The 17,648-nt window shown below is 46.9% G+C and overlaps 1 protein-coding gene across 7 annotated transcripts in view; it reads right to left on the reverse strand.

Annotated features, from left to right (window-relative positions):
• Positions 1-12,332, reverse strand: part of DPF3 (double PHD fingers 3) — a 262,662-nt gene extending 250,330 nt beyond the window's left edge. For 2 of the 7 annotated variants that reach the window (XR_014312417.1, XM_082733505.1), the window contains exon 1: positions 12,279-12,332. Coding sequence is in view for 4 of the 7 variants with exons in the window: in XM_082733505.1 (XP_082589631.1) it covers positions 12,279-12,310 (32 nt within the window). In the remaining 3 variants the exon portion in view is untranslated. Of the gene's footprint in view, positions 1-10,846; positions 11,402-12,278 lie in introns of those variants that run through there. The other 5 variants (XR_014312418.1, XR_014312419.1, XM_082733502.1 and 2 more) reach the window with 5 other exon arrangements.
• Between the last annotated feature and the right edge of the window lie 5,316 nt (positions 12,333-17,648).

Below are 17,648 nucleotides of genomic sequence, written 5' to 3' on the forward strand. Positions count from 1 at the left end.
ATTCTGGGGTTCTTAACCTGGAGCCTCTGGACCCCCACGGCATCCACAAATGGGCTCCTCAAGGTCCAGGAACCCCACATGTAGATGTTCACATGTATATGCATTTTTTTTTTCTGAGAAGACAACCCACCACAATTATAGGATTCTCTAAAGGGTCTACAGTTGCCAAGGAGAGATGAGAAAGAGACATTCCACAGGACATTAAGTAGCCTGAACCCCACAGTGTGGGGTGGAAACCATGGTTTTCTGTCTCTGCCTCCCACATAGAGTTTGGTCTCTGAACTGTCCTAGGTTTTCAGAAGTAGCAGAGCGAAAAGGATGAGGGGAAGAAATCACCGTTCTCATTACCAAAACCAACATCTAGGTATACTGACTGTGTGCCAGGTGCTGGGCACGGTGTTAAAAACCAATACCTCTTTCCATAAACCCGGGGAAATATGTCTTTTCGGTCTCCTACTCCCAGAGCTAGAATTGCAAAGCCAGGTCCCGAAATGTGAATACGAGTCACCCAGGGCAATTCTCTGCAATCCCCAGATCAGGCTCAAACTTTAGCTGGCAGTTGCCTAGCAACAGGTCACCCCGAAGACACATCACCAAACCGAGATGCCAAAAAGGCGTTTTGTGGACAAGCTGGTGCCGAAAAAGAGCCCCCCACGCAAGTCTGCCTGCCAGGTCTCTCTGGGATGCGGGGGTGGGGTGGGGGGAAGGGGTTGACTTTGCAGCTGGAAGGCAGAGCTGGGAAGGTGTGCAAGTGATGGTGTGTTTCCCCCCACCCACCTGCCCCCGCATTGGGAAGCAGGCACAGGAACACAGAACTGAGGGTTGAGGGAGAAGGCAGCCAGAGTAGAGAAGGCATCTGGCGCCTCCACACAGGCTCTTCCCAGCCATTTCGGAAGCCACATCAAGTGGCAAAGATCTGACTTGCACCTCCATCCAGACCTCCACCTACAGCTAACTGGAGACCCAGGAAGCAGCCTCTATCCAACTCTGCAGGCAGCTTCCTCCCTTTCAGAAGCAGCAAGCCCGAAAGAGGCAAAGAGATCTTACTTTCTAAAATTCCGATTTTTTTTTTTTTTAATGGAAAGCTCAGAAATTCCTGCAGCTGAGTCAGGTGAGCCTGGGAATCTCAACACAAAGGCTCTCACCCAAACCATCACACAGGCCAACACCGGCCCCTCTCCCTGGGCAGGTACTAGAAAAGTTGGGTAGACGGGGCCTTCTTAGAACACGTCATTCCTTCTCCAGAAAGGTCTTGGGGGCTGGGGGAAAGGGCCAATAAATACATCAGTCTGAAAGAGATTCAGGAAGAACAAATGCGGAAGTCAAACAACAACAAATAAGGCGGATATAAATCCAGATAAAATATTAAAATCATTAAAGGGCTGCTGCTCCCTGAAGATTGGGAAAAATGAAGAGAGTTAATTAAAAGCAATCTCCATGCACTGCTGAGCCAGCCAGCCCTGATAAATCAACAGCTGGGGCTGCTGTGGAGGGCAGTCAAGGGGCTTCGGGGTGGGGGGGGTTACCGTCCAGGGAGGGGGGTTGCTGCAGAAACAGCCGTGACGTCAAATTGAACCCCGTGACTTAAGTTTCGCGTCTGTTAAATATTTTATGGCCACTGAATAAAGTTGTTCTTCGATGGGGAGAAAATGATCAGCAAACAAAGAGGGGAGAAGATATGGATGAAGAGGTATTGTTGTTGGATTCAAAACATACTTGGAACTGTGATGTCAGTATCTCTGATCTTGCCCCAAATGCAGAAGCTTTCGCCTTTTTTTTTTTCTTCTCTCTCTCTATCTGATCACAGATAGCTGCACCTTCTCCGATCTCTCTACAAAACCCTGGGTGATGTTTGTCCGGGGGGGCGGGGGGGGGGTGGTTGAGGGAGGTAGGGCCAAGTCAGGGAAGGGAACAGAGGGAGGGTAGATAAGAAAGACCTTAAAAATTCTCATTGCTGACTTTTAGCACCAAAACACAAAAACCAAAAAAAAACTCAAAAAAAAAAAAAAAAACAGAAAACACAGACTTTTAGCACAAAACAAAAACGTCAGCAAAAATGATGGGAACTTTTTTTCTTGCTTGCTTGCTTTCTCTCCTTTTTCCCCCCTTTCTTTCTCTACATCTTTCCTTCCCCCTTTTTTCTGCAGTCCGATAAAGTTTTTGTTTTTCGTTTTAAACAAAAAACAGCTCAGAATTTTCAGAATCAATCTAAGTTACAAAACAGCGATTTTCAAAGTGTCACAAGAACAGCCCTTCTCTCTTCTAAGGGAACCCTCCAGCTCTTCCTTGATGGAAATATAATCAAGAGAAATGATTGGGGGAAAGTGTTTTTTTCTCCTCCATAGAACTGGGATTGGAAGGGGAGTGTGTGCATGGGGAAACATAAGGAATTATGCATTTGGATATGCATTTTAATTAGGTGGACAGAAGCAGCCGCCTGTTAATTTTTCTTGCTTGTTTCCACTTAGCATTCATCACAGGCAGAACCACCATAGAGCGCTCCCACGATAATAGATGGTTCTGCATTGGCTAAGTCCTCAGGGAAAATAATTAGCAGGAGAGAATATATTCTCTCCACTCCCACTACCCCATCCACCCTGCCCTCCCCCATCCCCAGCACCACATTGCCTCCCCTCCCCACCCCCCAATCCAAGTGGTTTCCCTAGGAAAAGCCTAGGGGGGGGGAGTCCCGCCTTCTGGCTTACAAGGACTTACTTTGCCCTGCCAAAGAACCAGAGTCTGGAAGGAGACACTGACAGACTGGAGGCCTTCCTTGGAGGGGAAGCTTCTGGATGCAGGGAGGGAGGCTACCCTGCTGACCGAGTTCTGAGGGGCAAGCTGGCCATCGGTGTTGGCCAGGACAGGATGAAGAAAGCCCCGAAGAGGGTGAGACAGTTCTCCTGAGTTAACCGGGCAGCAAACAAAGATATGTAAAGAATTGTTAGTTGAGGATAATGGGAGCCCAGATGACATTTTTTACTTAATTTGCTTTTATAAGGTAAAGGAATGTTGGAGTGTTGCAGCAAGCTGGACTCTGAAGGCTGGTGATGAAAATGGAACTCTCTAGAATTTTGACCTCCGCCACCATGCGCCCCATGGTCTACTTTGACATAAAGAATCAACTCGGACACCTGATCTCCTGTGTTAAAAGCGCACCTTCCTCGTTGACCAGCAGACCGAAGCTCGAGCCCCACCGCCGCCACTTCTCTCCTCCTCTCTTCCTTAAAGTTGACTTGATAGAAGGAGTCAGATATTGCCAGATGACGGAAGCCCAAGCTCCCGGAAAGCTCTCCCCTCTGTTCTCCGAGCTTGTGTTTCCTCTGATGTTGTGGGGCCCACTCAGTTCGGAGCTGACAATGGGAAAAGAAATGAGGGCTTCCCCTAAGCTCATATTCTCACCTATTTCTTACCCAGACAATGGGGAAAGTCCCAGTGAGATCTGGGGCTATTTACACGCAGCTGGATGAGTAAGGCTTTGCATTTCCTGAGAAACAATGATTAGGCTTGCTGTGTAAGGCCGTACTCATTTCATTTATTTGAGTTTTAATATATAAAAATAATGTTTAATATATGAGGAATGGTTGACTCTGAGAAGGCCTCAGTCAGCTCCCTGAAACCGCCCTTCTAGTTACACGTCCCATGTGCACTTTACACCTGTGGAAATGTCTTCGCACCCATTATTTCGGACACCTTGGGGGCCAAGCAGGGCCGGGTGCAGGGGGAAGGGAGGAGAAAGGAGACCTCCCAAACCCTTCTTGCTGAGGAAGGCAATAGGTCTGATTTACTAACTCTGGCCTTTTAAGCTGTCCCATGCTGCCTGGTGCTCCCTTGCCCCCTGTTGCCAAACGAAACTTCCACCCTGCCCAGGAAACAAACCATACCTTCACTCCAAGGTTCACCAGGTCCTGGAGCCTCCCCACGTCCAACCCTGACACACCCCGTGCCCTCCAGAGGCAGTGGAGACAAGCAGAATGCGATCTGCATGGCTGGGGATAAAAGTAGGGAGTCTTTGGGTTCTCCAAGGAGTCACCTGGCCAAAAAAATAACAGTATTCCTACAGGGGAGAGGGGATAAGGAGGTTGCATTTTACAACAGTATTAGTATTTTTCCCTAAGTTTACAAAGTGGGCATTGCCTCTACTATTTAGAAATGTAGTCCCTAAATTTTAAAGAGTCTAAAAATGAAGGGCATATACCCAAGAGAATTGAAAGCAGGAACTCAGCTATGCACACACCCATCTTCATAACCACAATACTCACAATAGCTAAGAGACAGAAGGAAGCCAAGTGTCCCTCTTCAGGGGAGTAGATCAACAAAATGTGGTATGTACCTACCATGGAGCACTATTCAGTCATTAAAAGGAAGGAAATTCTTGGAGTCCCTGGTGATACAATCGGTTAGGCATCTGACTCCTGGTTTCAGCTCCAGTCCTGATCTCAGGGTTGTGAGATGGAACCCCAAGTCAGGCTCCCTACTAAGTGGAGAATCTGCTTAAGTTTCTCTCTCCCGCTCCCTCTGCCCCTCCTTCCTGTCACACTCTCACAGGCTTGCTCTCTCTCTCTCACTCTTTCTCTCTAAAATAAATAAATACATCTTTTTTTTTAAAAGGAAGGAAATTGTGGCACATTTAACAACATAGGTGAACCTTGAGGACATGATGTTAAGTAAAATAAACCATCACAAAAGGACAAATATTGTGTGATTAGGTGCTTAGAAAAGGCAAATTCATAAAGACAGAAAGCAGAATGGCTGTTACCAGAGATGGGGAGTTACTGTCTAATAGGTACAGAGTTTCTGCTTGGGATGATAGAAATATTCTGGAGATGGATTCTATCAATGGTTGCACAACATTATGAATGTACTTAATGCCAATGAATTGTACACTTTAGAATGGCTCCAGTGGCCCATTTATATGTCACCAATGTTAAATATACATGTTATGTATATTTTACCACAATGAGAAAAAAATTAAGGGGCTGCGTCTGTCTGCTGGAGGTCAGGGTAACCATTTTGGTTTCTCTCTTATTTTGCCTGAGAATCACAATTTGGGCTTCTGTGAATTCTCTGATGGGTTTTGCAACCCTCTCTTCCTCTTTAGGCTTGTAGAAAATTACCAAAGGAGTTTTCAACCAAAGGAAAGCCTGATAATAACCACCCCCCCCCCCGAGGAATCTGGAATATTCTGGAGGCATATCACAAGAGGAGGAAGAGGAGAGGCAGTGGATTCCAATTTAGATAATTGCTAATACCCACCAGGATACAGCTAGCCCCTGCAAGTCTGCTAGCCACCTCCATTCCCTCAGTGGCAACACGGGGTCCACTAAAGGAAGCACAGTGAGACATCAGTACAGGTCCACTTACTTCAGCTCACTAAACAGACAGGGCTCTGCAGCTGCCCATATGGAAGTGAAGTAAGCACTTTTATTTCCATGTCAATAGAATGGGTGCCATAGGGGAGGAGAGACCATGTCCAGGGAGACTGTGGATAAATGAAATCCAAAAGAGAACAATCTTCTGCTTGCTTCCCTCTCTCCCTCCACACATTTAAAGAAAAGAAGGTGGGGGGAGGGGAGACAGGTGTTGTCAATAATTCCAGTCTTTTCTATCACCAAAAACTTTATCTGAGTGCCAATAAACAGCAAAAGAGGCCAGATAAGTCTTCTCTCTCCTCTCTCCCTCCTCTGGTTGGGGTACTAATGAGAAGAAAAGTGTTCGCGGAGGAGAATCAGAAGAAAAACCCATGTTCTAAAGGTCCCACCACCTGGTCCTCAGCCTTAGGTGCTGAGAAGGGAAAGGGGTGCCATCAGGGTTAGAACCCCAACCGGTAGCATGATGTGGCAAGACTGGACCCAAGAAGATGAAACTAACAAAAAACTCCCCAGTCTTAACAAATCCCCCTCAGAAACACGCTTTAAAAATGAGAAAGAATTTGAACTTTGGCCCCTAACCATCCCCCCTCTCCTAATCAACCATAGTAAGAGCTACCACCAAGCTTTTGACCTGAAACGAATCTGGGCATCCAATTGGGAATTTGGGTGCATCCCCCTCACCTTAAAGACAAGGGGTCTGCAGCTCAGAGAAGCTCTGTGTCCAAGATTCAATGGCGGGTTCGTGGCACCACTGGGAGCAGGTGCTCAAGGCTCTGGATTTCTCTCTCAGAGCTTTTTCTCCTCCGTGACTCTGAAGTCATCACAGCTACAGAGACAGGCAAGTGGTGAGAAATGAACATGGGAGAGTGACACAGTTCGAGAGAGGGGCCACACTGATGCCAGGTGGGAAGCTGGAGATGCAAAACCTTTTCTGTTGGAGCTTCCAATGGCAATTAATACACACAGCAGGTTTTCAAAGTGAATAACGACACAACTGCGCTCAAGTCACAGCAACCTGAGATGACCACAGCCTCTGGATTCAGTGGGGGGAAGGGAGGAGGGAAAGGGGGGATTAGGCATGTGTCATCATTGTTTCCCAGACTCCTATCCAAGACCCGGGTGGAGAAGGACTCACTGTGGGCTATTTGAACCCCATTATTAGGCACTCTGAGTCTAATCCCCTCGCCCCTCCCTGCTTCCAAACATAGCCCCTAACTCTTAGCCTTCTCAAGGCTTCTCTCTCCCCTTTCCCACCCCCCACACCACTACCCTTCACAAACACAGCCTAGAAATTCCCGACACAGCCCTGTCCCCTTTTCCCACCCACCCCCACCCAACACCTTCTAACCACTGCTTTTAAAACTCTGATGCAAATCCCAGGCTTCAAAAACCTTCCTTGGGTGACAGTTTTACGATGCTAAGCCCCATTCATCCATATGGCCTCACAGACTGTGAAACACTAGTAACCGGACCAATAAGAAAAACAAATGAGAAAAACACCACAACACCTCATCTCGCCCCAGTCACTGACACAACTAAAGAAAACTTTGGCACTTGCTATAGATCATAATATCAGGTTCTCTGCCCATGAAATGGTCATCTTTTCAGAGTTCTGGACCACACAGAGGTTTTACCCACTCACCTACTTGCCACCCATCCCAGCCCCAGGCCACACTTTATCTTTCCTTGTTAAAGAGCTACATAGTCAAAGACTATCTCGAGCTGGGAATCACACTTACAGTGGCTCCTGCTGGATAAACCGAGGCTGCCCAAAAACTCTTCAGCAGGTTGTGGTCTTTCTTTGACCCTGGGCTTGCCACATTTGGCTACGCTTCTGTCTTCTACTGACTTTCAGAACGTTCAAAAACCACAAAATTTATTTTGTCGAGATTGGGATAATAAACAGACCTGGATTCTGGTGTCTTTTATGACCCACGCCCCCCCCCCCCACCACCACCACCACCACTACCATCGGTGGAGGCTCTGCTTTGAAAACAGAGAAGTCAGCCTCAGTTTCCTTTCTGTTTCTGGTGCAAAACAAAGCCTGCTGACCGTGGCATTTTATTTTTTGCCTTGATCTGAGCAGAGGGCTCTGAAGCAGCTTTAGACATTATGGTCTTTCTCAGATGTATCCAAATTCCAGCTTCCTGCATGATTGCATAAAGACAGAGAAAGATGAGATGTCCAATTAAGTGTCCTCTGAATGCCAACCCACCTTGGGGATCTCGGCATTGTCCATTCTCTTAGCCATCTCTAGAGGTCTCCCAGGTGGTCTGCAAGGCAGGCTATTTTCAGAGATTTACCCTGGGACAATGCCTCTACTTGGGTTCTGGCAGAAATTAATATCCTTTATGGGTATCTCATCAAAACCAGACACTCTTCCTGCTGAAAAATAATGTGTGCTAATGAAGTTTGGGGAATTCAGGGATTTTGGTTTTTTTTGTTTGTTTGTTTTGTTTTTTTGAGTGGCAATCAGAAGTAGATGGAGAATGTGTCTCTTAGGCATCTGTTGGCTTAAAATACCTGAGGGTCCTTTTTCATAAGGGGCTAAAATGATGCCCATAAAAGGCAACAAGTTCACAAAGTCCCAACCGCCATATCCCCCACTTAGTACCTACCCACGGTCCCCCCTACTCAGACAGAAAGAGCTAAGAGGAGATTAGAACCAGGAATGCAGCTCCCCCCACCCTCTCTTCCCTGATATCTAAACTGAGTGCCACAGCAAGAGTGAGGTCTGGCTCTCAAATGGCCACAATTGCACAACATTCACAGGCACTGAAACCACTTTAGATTACAATACAGTATATCCATATCCTAGGATGTATAAAGAGATGAAGATTTGAAGTCCATCCACTCACATGACCTGTTGTTTGAACTTGGCTAAGTAAGTGTGTATTTACTTCTCCCAGAATTGTGTCCTTAATAACAAAACAGATAGAGACACATACCTCCAAGCAAGGGAAACTACTTACAAAAGAGTTTCAGTACAATTATGTATCTGTAGGTTCACAGTTAGAAGCATGACGAAATAGTTCGCTGGTCTCATTCTTTTTAAACAAATAGTTACTTGAGGAAAAGCCCTGTTGGTTTATATAGAATAATTAAATAATAATAACAGTTATTCTTTTCTAAGCAGGCAGTTATAATAATAGATACGTATGTGCATAATCAAGTCTGGCAGAAGGTGGCAGACATTCCCAGTTAAGTGCATACAAACCAGGGTTTTGATGACTTAATAAAAGAGTAAGTTGTTTAAAGTGTTGATAGCAGATTTGGGGGAGGGTGGTTTACTTGAACTAGAATATCGAGTAAGATTAGAATCTATATTAAAAGCATCATGTTTCCTAGGTATACAGAAATCAACCAGAATACGTAATGTGACTTACTTCTACATAGACCTTTACCAAACCCATATCTATGTTACCTGCATGGGTTTTACCTCATTACATGGCCCTTCGCTTGCTTGTCCATGTAAGAAGTGAGGGTTACTCACAGTCTAAGCTCAGACCATGTAGCTGCTAAATTAAATAATGTGTAATCCCCATTTACACATCATACAAGTCTATCAATGCTGTTAAATTCTATTTGTCCAGATGTGACTGCTTGGTTGTGGGGCCACCCGCCGTGTCCTCTTTGTGATCTGATCAGTCCAGGCGGCTCCTGTTTCTGCCTCTAACACCCTGTTGGGCAGTAATAAGATGTTAAAGGCGCCAACAGAGAGAAACCAGACTGTCAGCTTCAGAGAGGAAGGGGGTGAAGGGTACGAGGAGGAGGAATAAGAAAGGGAGTTGAGGAGCATCAAAGACAGGCAGGAAGAAAGCCATACTGCTAAGAGAGGAGATACGGTTCCAAGGAGCTTGGGACCCTAAGGAAGACCCCAAAGCAATGAGATTCAAATTGTACCATCCAGTCACCCGAGCTATTAAATTATTAAATGTCCCACATGGAAAAGCTATAATGAAAAATGGTCCATACTCTGGGTAGGCAGAGCCCTACAGAGGTGTTGCATGAAACCAGAGCTTACTTTTTCCCCAGCATATTAACCTACCACCACTTTATTCCCCAATCCTAGAGGAAACCTTTGTGTGATGGTTTCTGTAGGGGGCGTCCGTGTTGTTAGCTTTTTTTTTTTTTAGGAAAGGAAGAGAGAGACTCCGACGCACACAGAGAAAATGCTAATGTCGTTCAGCTCCGTTTCATTGTCAGGAGGGACACAAGAGGATAAAAACCTAGCTCTCCAAACCATTCTCCCTGCTCCCCTCCTGCCAACACCACCATCCATCCCTTTAGCTGGATGTGTCTCTGCGCTTTGTTCTAATTTATCCTATGCATAATTTATTTACGTGTGTATTGTTTCCCCATCAGCAACTTTTAAAAACAAATGAAATGTATAAGATGTTTTATTAAACAAGTTGTTTTCTAAAATTAAGGCTTATGGTGTAGGTTTCCCAATAACAACGTGTGTGCTCCTGCATTAGGAGTTAAAAACCATCCGGAGCGCAGGAGGCTTGGCTCGCGGGGAGAGGGAGGTGAGTATTGTTTACACCCCCTTACCTCCAGGGAAAGGGTTTGGGATGCAAAAAGGAGAGGCTAACTAAAAATGACCACTCAACTCCCATCTAGAAAAAGCAGGCAGGGGTGTTGTGTATATGCTAGCGCGTGGGTGTGTGTGTGCGTGTGCGTGTGTGTGGCGACACAGAATTACAAAACATCTCATTGCAACTGTCTCTAATTATACAGAGTACGAGTATAATAATTCAAAACTAATTCCACTAAACCAGCCCGCTTCTCCGTCCCTTCCTCCACCTCTAATGCCGCCCTACTCAGACTCCCTCGCCAAACACGCACCCTTCTGCAGTTCAAAACACAAACAAACAAAAAACTGGAGCGAGCTGGGAAACCCTGGAGCGTAGAGATACTGCGCCTGCCCGCGCGTGAGCAGGCTCCAGGGTAACGATGGTACCGCTTTCCCAGTAGGAAACAAACCTGGCGCACATGTGAAATTGATTTCTCTAACTTGAGTTTACCAGGTGGCATCGGCCCGCCTATGTGATTTCGGCTGGAAATGGGGAAACTGCAAACCAGCTGTAGGTTCGGTAGAAACTCACATCATCAGCGGTGTGGCTGGGCGAGCGACCCGGAGCGAGGATGCGGCGAAGTTCGCCCATTTATTCTGCCATAAAACATTTTCTTTCTTGGGTGAAACGCTGTGGCGTTCAAGTGCAGTGTATCGGAACCTGCGAGCGAGAACTAAAGCCGGGAGCCGCTCTATGATCAACAGCATCTTCCAGTATCCTCTTAACGGCAGCTTTAATATATATGTGTATTTAAAACTCCGATACGGGGGGCATTACTACCTTTTTCCCTATTACTGATGCGAGATAAGCTGGTGCAAACACGTGCTATTATTGTCGCGCGTTCCTTAGCGCTGGGAACAGCCCCCCCACCACCGCGCCCCCCCCTCCCCCGGTGCGAACCTGGTTTTCAACTCCAGGAGGAGCCTGGGGTGCCAACGCGGTGCGCTGAGTTGAAAGAACCTGCACGGGCATCGGTCACACACCCGGGAGAATTCTGCATGAAACGCCCCCCACCGGCACCTCCCCCTCCCTTCGCCCTCGGCTTCCAGCCCAGCTGGGAAGTCCTGGTCCCAGAGGCGCGGACCCCGGAGCCACATCGCGCGGCGATCCGGAGGGGAGCTCTCCTCTGCCAGCATCATTGCCAATAGCACCCCTTGTAGAGCGACGCTAGTTTTCCGAAGCTCCGCGATCGCGTTCGGACTTGGCGGCTTAACAGTTCCACCGACTGGAAGGAAGGAAGGAGGCCAGGATGAAAAGGAGGAGGAAGGAAGGCAGGCAGGAATTGGCTGTCGGACTCGGGAACTGGTCCCCGCATGTCCTCGCCCAGCCCGCCCCCCTGCGTCCGGGATCTGGGCGTCCGCTCAAAGTCTCCCGGCGGCGGCCAGAGGCACCTGCCCCTCGCTCTGGCCGGGAGCAGAAGCTGCCGGCTCAGGCGGGGAGCCCCAAGCTGCCTCTCCGCCCGCTTCGGCTTTTCACCCAGAGGAGGCGAGAACACCATTCATAAGACCTGCAGGTTCCCTGCCTCCAAATCAACCCCAAGTTAACCCGAGTCGTTAATATACTACAGCCAGCTCACCCACAAACACACACGCATAAACACACACACACACACACACACACACCACACACACACACACACACACACACCGGTGACCGCCCGGAGCGCCGTCACGCTCGGGGGGCTGCCCCGGCAGGAAAGCCCCGGGCAACCACCTGGGCCGCAGGGCTCCCGGGACCCACTGCTCCCCCTGCGGTCCTCCCAACTCCGGAAGGTTTGCACAAACTCCCCGCAAGCGATCGGAAGGCGTAAAGCGCCCGGCAAACTCCGGAGGTGCCACGATCCGCTCGCCCCGGCGGACCCAGCAGCCCGGCAGGGGCTGCGGACTCAGGAGGCGCGGGGCTCAGCCAAGTGCACCCAGGCGGCCCCGGCCCGGCGCTCGCCCCCAGCACGGCCGCCCCCCGCGCCGCGCTCGCCGCCCCGCGAGGCCGGGCACTCGGGGGACCGTGCTGTCCCCGAGCTGCCCACGACCCCCCTGTAGAGCGCTCGAGCGCCTGGCTCCCCTGCCGAAAACCCCTCTCGGTGCGTCCTCCAATTAAGCAGAACACAAATGTAACAATTTTCTTCTTGTTAATTGCATCTCTTGACATTTCTGCGCGTTGGGGGGAAAAAAAAAGAAGATGAAGAAGTAAGAGCTGAAAGAAAAGAGAAGCCCCGCCGCGGCTGCAGGCGCCTGCAAGCGCAGTGCTTTGGCAGCGCTCGGCACGCGGAAGGCGCCTTTTTTTTTTCATATTGAAACCAGGCGGAATATGTACATTTTTTAGTCTTACTTACGCTTTCAGGGGGTTGTGAATGACAGTCGCCATTTTGCTACAATGTAACAGAATATTGTCTGTCTCAGAGTTCTAAAGGTTCGCTCAGGGGAAGCGGCGAGCCAATCAGAGCACGGGATACCGGCCTGCTGGCCAATTGGCGCTGCTGGTCGCCAGATGGGCGGGGCCTGCACGGTGGTAGTTATTAGGGGAGCTGTCAAAGCCCAGAGGTCACTCCCTTTTGTAGAGCCCGAGAGCAAGCAGGTCTTAAAGGGGCAGTACCGCGCGAGCAGCTCCTTTTCGGATTGGGGAAAGTGGAGACGCACGGGAGAGTATTCTAGTTTGATTTGAGATCCTACTTTCTGAGTAATTGCAGAGAGTTTGCGCTCCTGGATAGAAATATTTAAGTATTGCCAACAAACCACTGAACCCCATTCATTAGCTTTTGGCTTTGCTGTTAACGTTTCTAATCCCCCAAAGGGCAAATCCCCTTGTTCCCTTGTAGAAGTTGGAAGGCTGCCGTTTCGTCTAACAAATTACTACACGTGCCCAGCCGTTTGCTAATGCTCTGGGTCCTAAGGCTTTTTAACATTCTCATTCCCGTAGTGTTTTCTTTATCTCGGCCATCTCTCTCTCTCTCTCTCTCTCTCTCTCTCTCTCGTTTCTTGGAACTGCAGCCGCCGTTCCTGGCGACTCCAGGACAGCAACTCCCCTCCCCCTGGAATGTCTCAATGTCAGGCTCGCTCCCTCCTGCAGCCAGGGCTTTCGTTACGTAATGCGCGGTGGTCACTCTGCGCGGTTCCCCACTACTACCTCTTCTCATCTACACCCGCCCCCCCGCCGCCGAAACTTCTGAAACGATCAGATTCTGGCCGACTGGGGAGCCAAGTAGGACCTGGCGCTCTGACCTTTAGGCTTAGGGACAGAGAAGGTTTAAGAAAACTTTTGGAAACGCTTTCTGCTACTAGGAAAGAGAGTAACTAGACCGAAGGTATTGCCAGAGTCTCTTTCGGGGAGTAGCACACGGGATTCTGGCGTCACTTTTCACTATTGAGATACAAGGTGGAAAACTTGCTACTGAATAATCCGCTATGACCCGAGGCTTTCGTTGTCTGTGTTGGCTCCAAGTCAGCTTGAACTCCTCACTGGCGAACCCCTGACAAAACTGGGAGACTTCTGTGAAGCCAGGCTTCCACTGGGCAGCCGGGGAAGCTCCCCAGTAGATGAAATCGCACTAAATCATGAATAGGGGCCTCGTTGGCATACAGAAATCTGGCTAACATCCCAAAGTTGTTTAATCAGGTCAAATAGCTAAAATAGCGGGGGAGGGGTTTAAGAAGATTGGAGATGCCAAATTGCCAGTTCTTCACAGCTGTGCCCTCTCACTTCCTTTCTCAGGGCTCCTCTCATGTCAATGAATTAAAATAATAATAATAATAACAACAACAACAACAACAAAGTTCCAGAACTTTCAGCGTTCGAGTTCATACACTGTTAGAGTTACAGAAAAACAGAACAAGGCTGAATGGGTATGTTTGTAAGGCTTGAAATCTAAACTCCTTCTTTCTGCCTAATTAATAGCATAGGCCAGTACTTTTTGTCACCCCCTTGCACAGCATCTTGCCATTTGAAAAAAATATCCATTTTTCTAAAATGAAAGTTTGAAAAAAAATCCCTTTCTTATTAATTTGTCAAAGGAATGGTTCAGAAGCTAGTTCTTAGCCTGGGATGGGGTTTGAGAATATTAAAAAGCAAGCACTGTATTCAGACCCAAGAACTATGATGAGTTTTAAATATCAGCCAGAACTCCCACCAACCTCTTTGAGATATCAAAACCACAGCAGTTCAGACTGGAAGACAACAGCATATTTTAATATACACAGCTTGATAAAGGAAGCAAGAAATGTGGAGCCTACCCTGAAAGAGGCTTACAGTTTAATAGGAGAAGGAAGACAAATTTATATTACAAACTGAAAAGATATATAGACTCTGAACATGTATAATCATTTATGTGTTAAGGCCCAGATGCAGAAACCAGCATAATTCCTCACTACCTGGCACACTTGAAAATGGCAGATCAGATCTGTCTTCACTTTGAGAAATTTTATCCAGAACTTAAACACTTAAGTTGCATTTTATAATGACTGAACTGGAAAAAATAATGAATTAAAGATAATCTTTAAAGTGGGCTACTCTTGTATTTTAGAATCTAGTGAATGTCATTTTAAGTCTATCAGTGGTATGACTTTTGAGTAAACAGGAATTGTTGTGAATCCACCTTTCACAATTCTAAGACATATACGAGGTATTACTTTAACTTTGGTTTTTATACCATTGATCAAAGTTTTGTGTTTTGTTTTGTTTTTTCCAATGGTGAGGCAGATTCTGTCAGTTTGCAAATGGTCTGACCCCTCAACAGTGAGGCCAGATTTTCCAAATAGGGCTTAAGATGTACTGACCCCGGCCATATGTTTTTTTTTGCCAGGACACTCAAAAGCAAGGGTGTTTAGAGTGGACATGTTTAAAGGAGACTGAATCTTGAACAGTTTCAGAGACTGCAAAGTTTCACATTAATTTTGCAAAGAAGTGGTATATATGGTTAGAAGTGTAGACCTCAAAATCTACTTGCCCGAGTTCACCATTACCAGCTGGGGTATCTTGGGCAAGTTTACTTAGCAACTTTAATGTTTCAGTTTCTTCATCTGAAAAATGGCAGTAATGATGGAGCCTATTTCATAGGACTCTTTTTCAGGACTTGCATCAAGTGTCTGGCACATAGCAACCTCTCAATACATGTTGGTTTTCATTTTTATTGAGATATTTAATTCTTTCCTTATGGCATAAGGAATGTAGGGGATCTGAACAAAAAGGCACAACAAAAATTAAAATTGTCTATCAAGTTTAGTTTTTTAAACTCATGAAATCAAGAAGAATGAACAAAGAACAACTTTCATGTGGGCAAAATAATAAATCAGACTACTTTAGTTAGGAACCATATAACTACTTAAGCCCAAAAAATGTCTTCTTGCTGATTGTGATATCAAGCCTTTTAAAACCCATCTCTGAAGCTCTGGATACTCCATAGCTATATATAGATAGAGATTTAAATATACTCCATCTCTTCCCCATCTCTTTCAATTTCCTTTGTTGTTGTTGTTGTTGAGTTTAGTTGCCCATCTCTCTCATCATGATTTAGCTGGTTGGGTAGCTTAATTTGGAGGTCAGAAGGGGCCCAGAATAACCACTCTCCATCCCACCCGGAAAGTCTAGAGCTATGCTATCCAACATGGGAGCCAGGAGTCATATGTAGCCGCTAAGCACTTGAAATGTGACTTGTCCAAATGGAGGTGAGCTGTAACTATTAAGTACACACCAGATTTCATAGACTTAGTACCAAAAAAAGAATGTAAAGTAGCTCATTCATGATTTTTATATTGATTACATGTTAACATGACAATATTTTGGACTTACTAAGTTAAGTAAAAAATGTTATTAAAGCTCATTTCACCTATTTCTTTTGAAAGGTGACTACTAGGAAATTTTGAATTACTCATGCAGCTGGTATTGTATTTGTATTACACAGGATTGCTCCAGACGGTGTGTGGAGGGTGAGGCCTTTCTCAGTCATGTTAACCCATCTTGTGGACCCTTCACAAATTCAGCTTTAACATCAGCTAGCAAAACTCCCCAGCCCAGCTCAAGTATGTGACCAATGCCACCAACCAAAGGAACATTTGGGGTGTGACCACAGACAGACCCAAGTACCCAAACCACTAGGGACTTCCAAATCTGTTTTCCTTTAAAAAGCTTGAGGGCCGTTTCAGCAGACCATGAGTCAAAGCCGTAAGGAGATGCCCCTGCAGAAGCAGGGAAGAATGGCATTTCTGTAGCAAATGTTGGCCTCTGTGGCTGACTTTTTTTGAGGCACATCAAAATAAGAGAAAGGGCGGAAGGAGATGCAGAAATCACCAACAGCCAAAGAGTTCATTTGAAAGAGGAAGTGTGCCACAAAAGCCATCCAAAATAAATGCAACAGTCTCTGGGAGCTGAAGGAATTTTAAGTCCTATAGGTGTTCAAAAAATAAGAAAAACCTCACCCTCAATCCCTCTATTCATCCGCAAAACAGTAAGTCATGGCTTTGGCAGCTGATTGGCCAGGCTGGTTCCCTGAGATCCAGAACCAGCTCAGGTATGTTCTAGACACTAAGCCAAAAAGGGGGCACCAAAACTATAATCTGATTTTCTCTCCTCTTGGGGATGTGGATGGAGAGGGTCTTACTCCTTTCATAATATCTCAGAGCACAAAAGGAGAAAAAAAAAAAAAAAAAAAAGTCAAGTTTTGGGCACGCAAAACGCTCCTAGGGCCGGATCTCTGAAACCTCTTATTTCAAGGGAAAGCCGAACAGAAACCAATGCCTGCTGCTTCCCACTAACTCAGTTCATTCATTCACTCATCCACTGGAGGCTCTCTTTGAGGGAGGCATTGTGCTAGGCACAGGTGGCGATACAAAAATAAACCAGACAGGGAAAAAAAAAACCCGCAAAAAGCAATTCCCGTCCATCTGGAGAGAGAATAAAGATAGTAGGCCCAACCCTACAAGCAAGCAGAGTAATTACTTGATGCGACTTAAAAGGGAAAAGCAGCCTGCCCAGCCAGGCTCTCCTTTTCCTGGCACGGTGCCCATAATCCCAATGGATGCACGCTTGGGTGTTGATGGAGTGCCTTCTCTCCTTTGGGTTTTCAAGGTTTCATGGTATTGAGATTTTCACAAGTCGGTCTACAACAGGGTTGAAGGGATATATGTCCAGGAACCTTTGGGAAGGGAGCAAGTACCTCCAACGTTGGCAGAAGGGAAAGGCCCCATGGAGATGGTCACATTTAATTTGGGCCTTGGTTGGGTAGACTTCGGAAATGAGCCAAAGAAGGACAGACCTTCCAGACCCAAACTATAATCTAAGAACAACTCATTCATCCAACAAATATTTGTAGGTTCCCTACTCTGTGCCACCATGCCTCATTCATGCTGGGTCTTGGGATGTGGAGAGACCTAAGACAGTTCCCACTTTTAAAGCGGAGGGAGGGAAAAGCAGGCAGTGACAAACACAGAGCCATGCAGCAGAAGAAAGGGGGCACTGTGGGGCTGGACGAGGCACTACAGCCAGACCGGAAGGTCAGGGTTCATAGGGTCAGTCTTCATAGACCCAGAATATGGTAGAAGGAAAAATGTCCCCCACGGAAGTTGGCAGCGTGTAAAAAACCCCCCCAGGAAGTGAGAGAGAGAGAGAGTGCTGGGACTTCTGGGATCCCTCTGGTAGGCAGGGAGTGGCAGAGGTCTGAGCAAGACCCAAGAAGCTGGAGAGACTAGGAGTGGGTGCCAACGCTGAGAGGAAG

The sequence above is a fragment of the Mustela nivalis genome (genome assembly GCF_964662115.1).
Source record: "Mustela nivalis genome assembly, chromosome: 6".
Lineage (NCBI taxonomy): Eukaryota > Metazoa > Chordata > Mammalia > Carnivora > Mustelidae > Mustela > Mustela nivalis.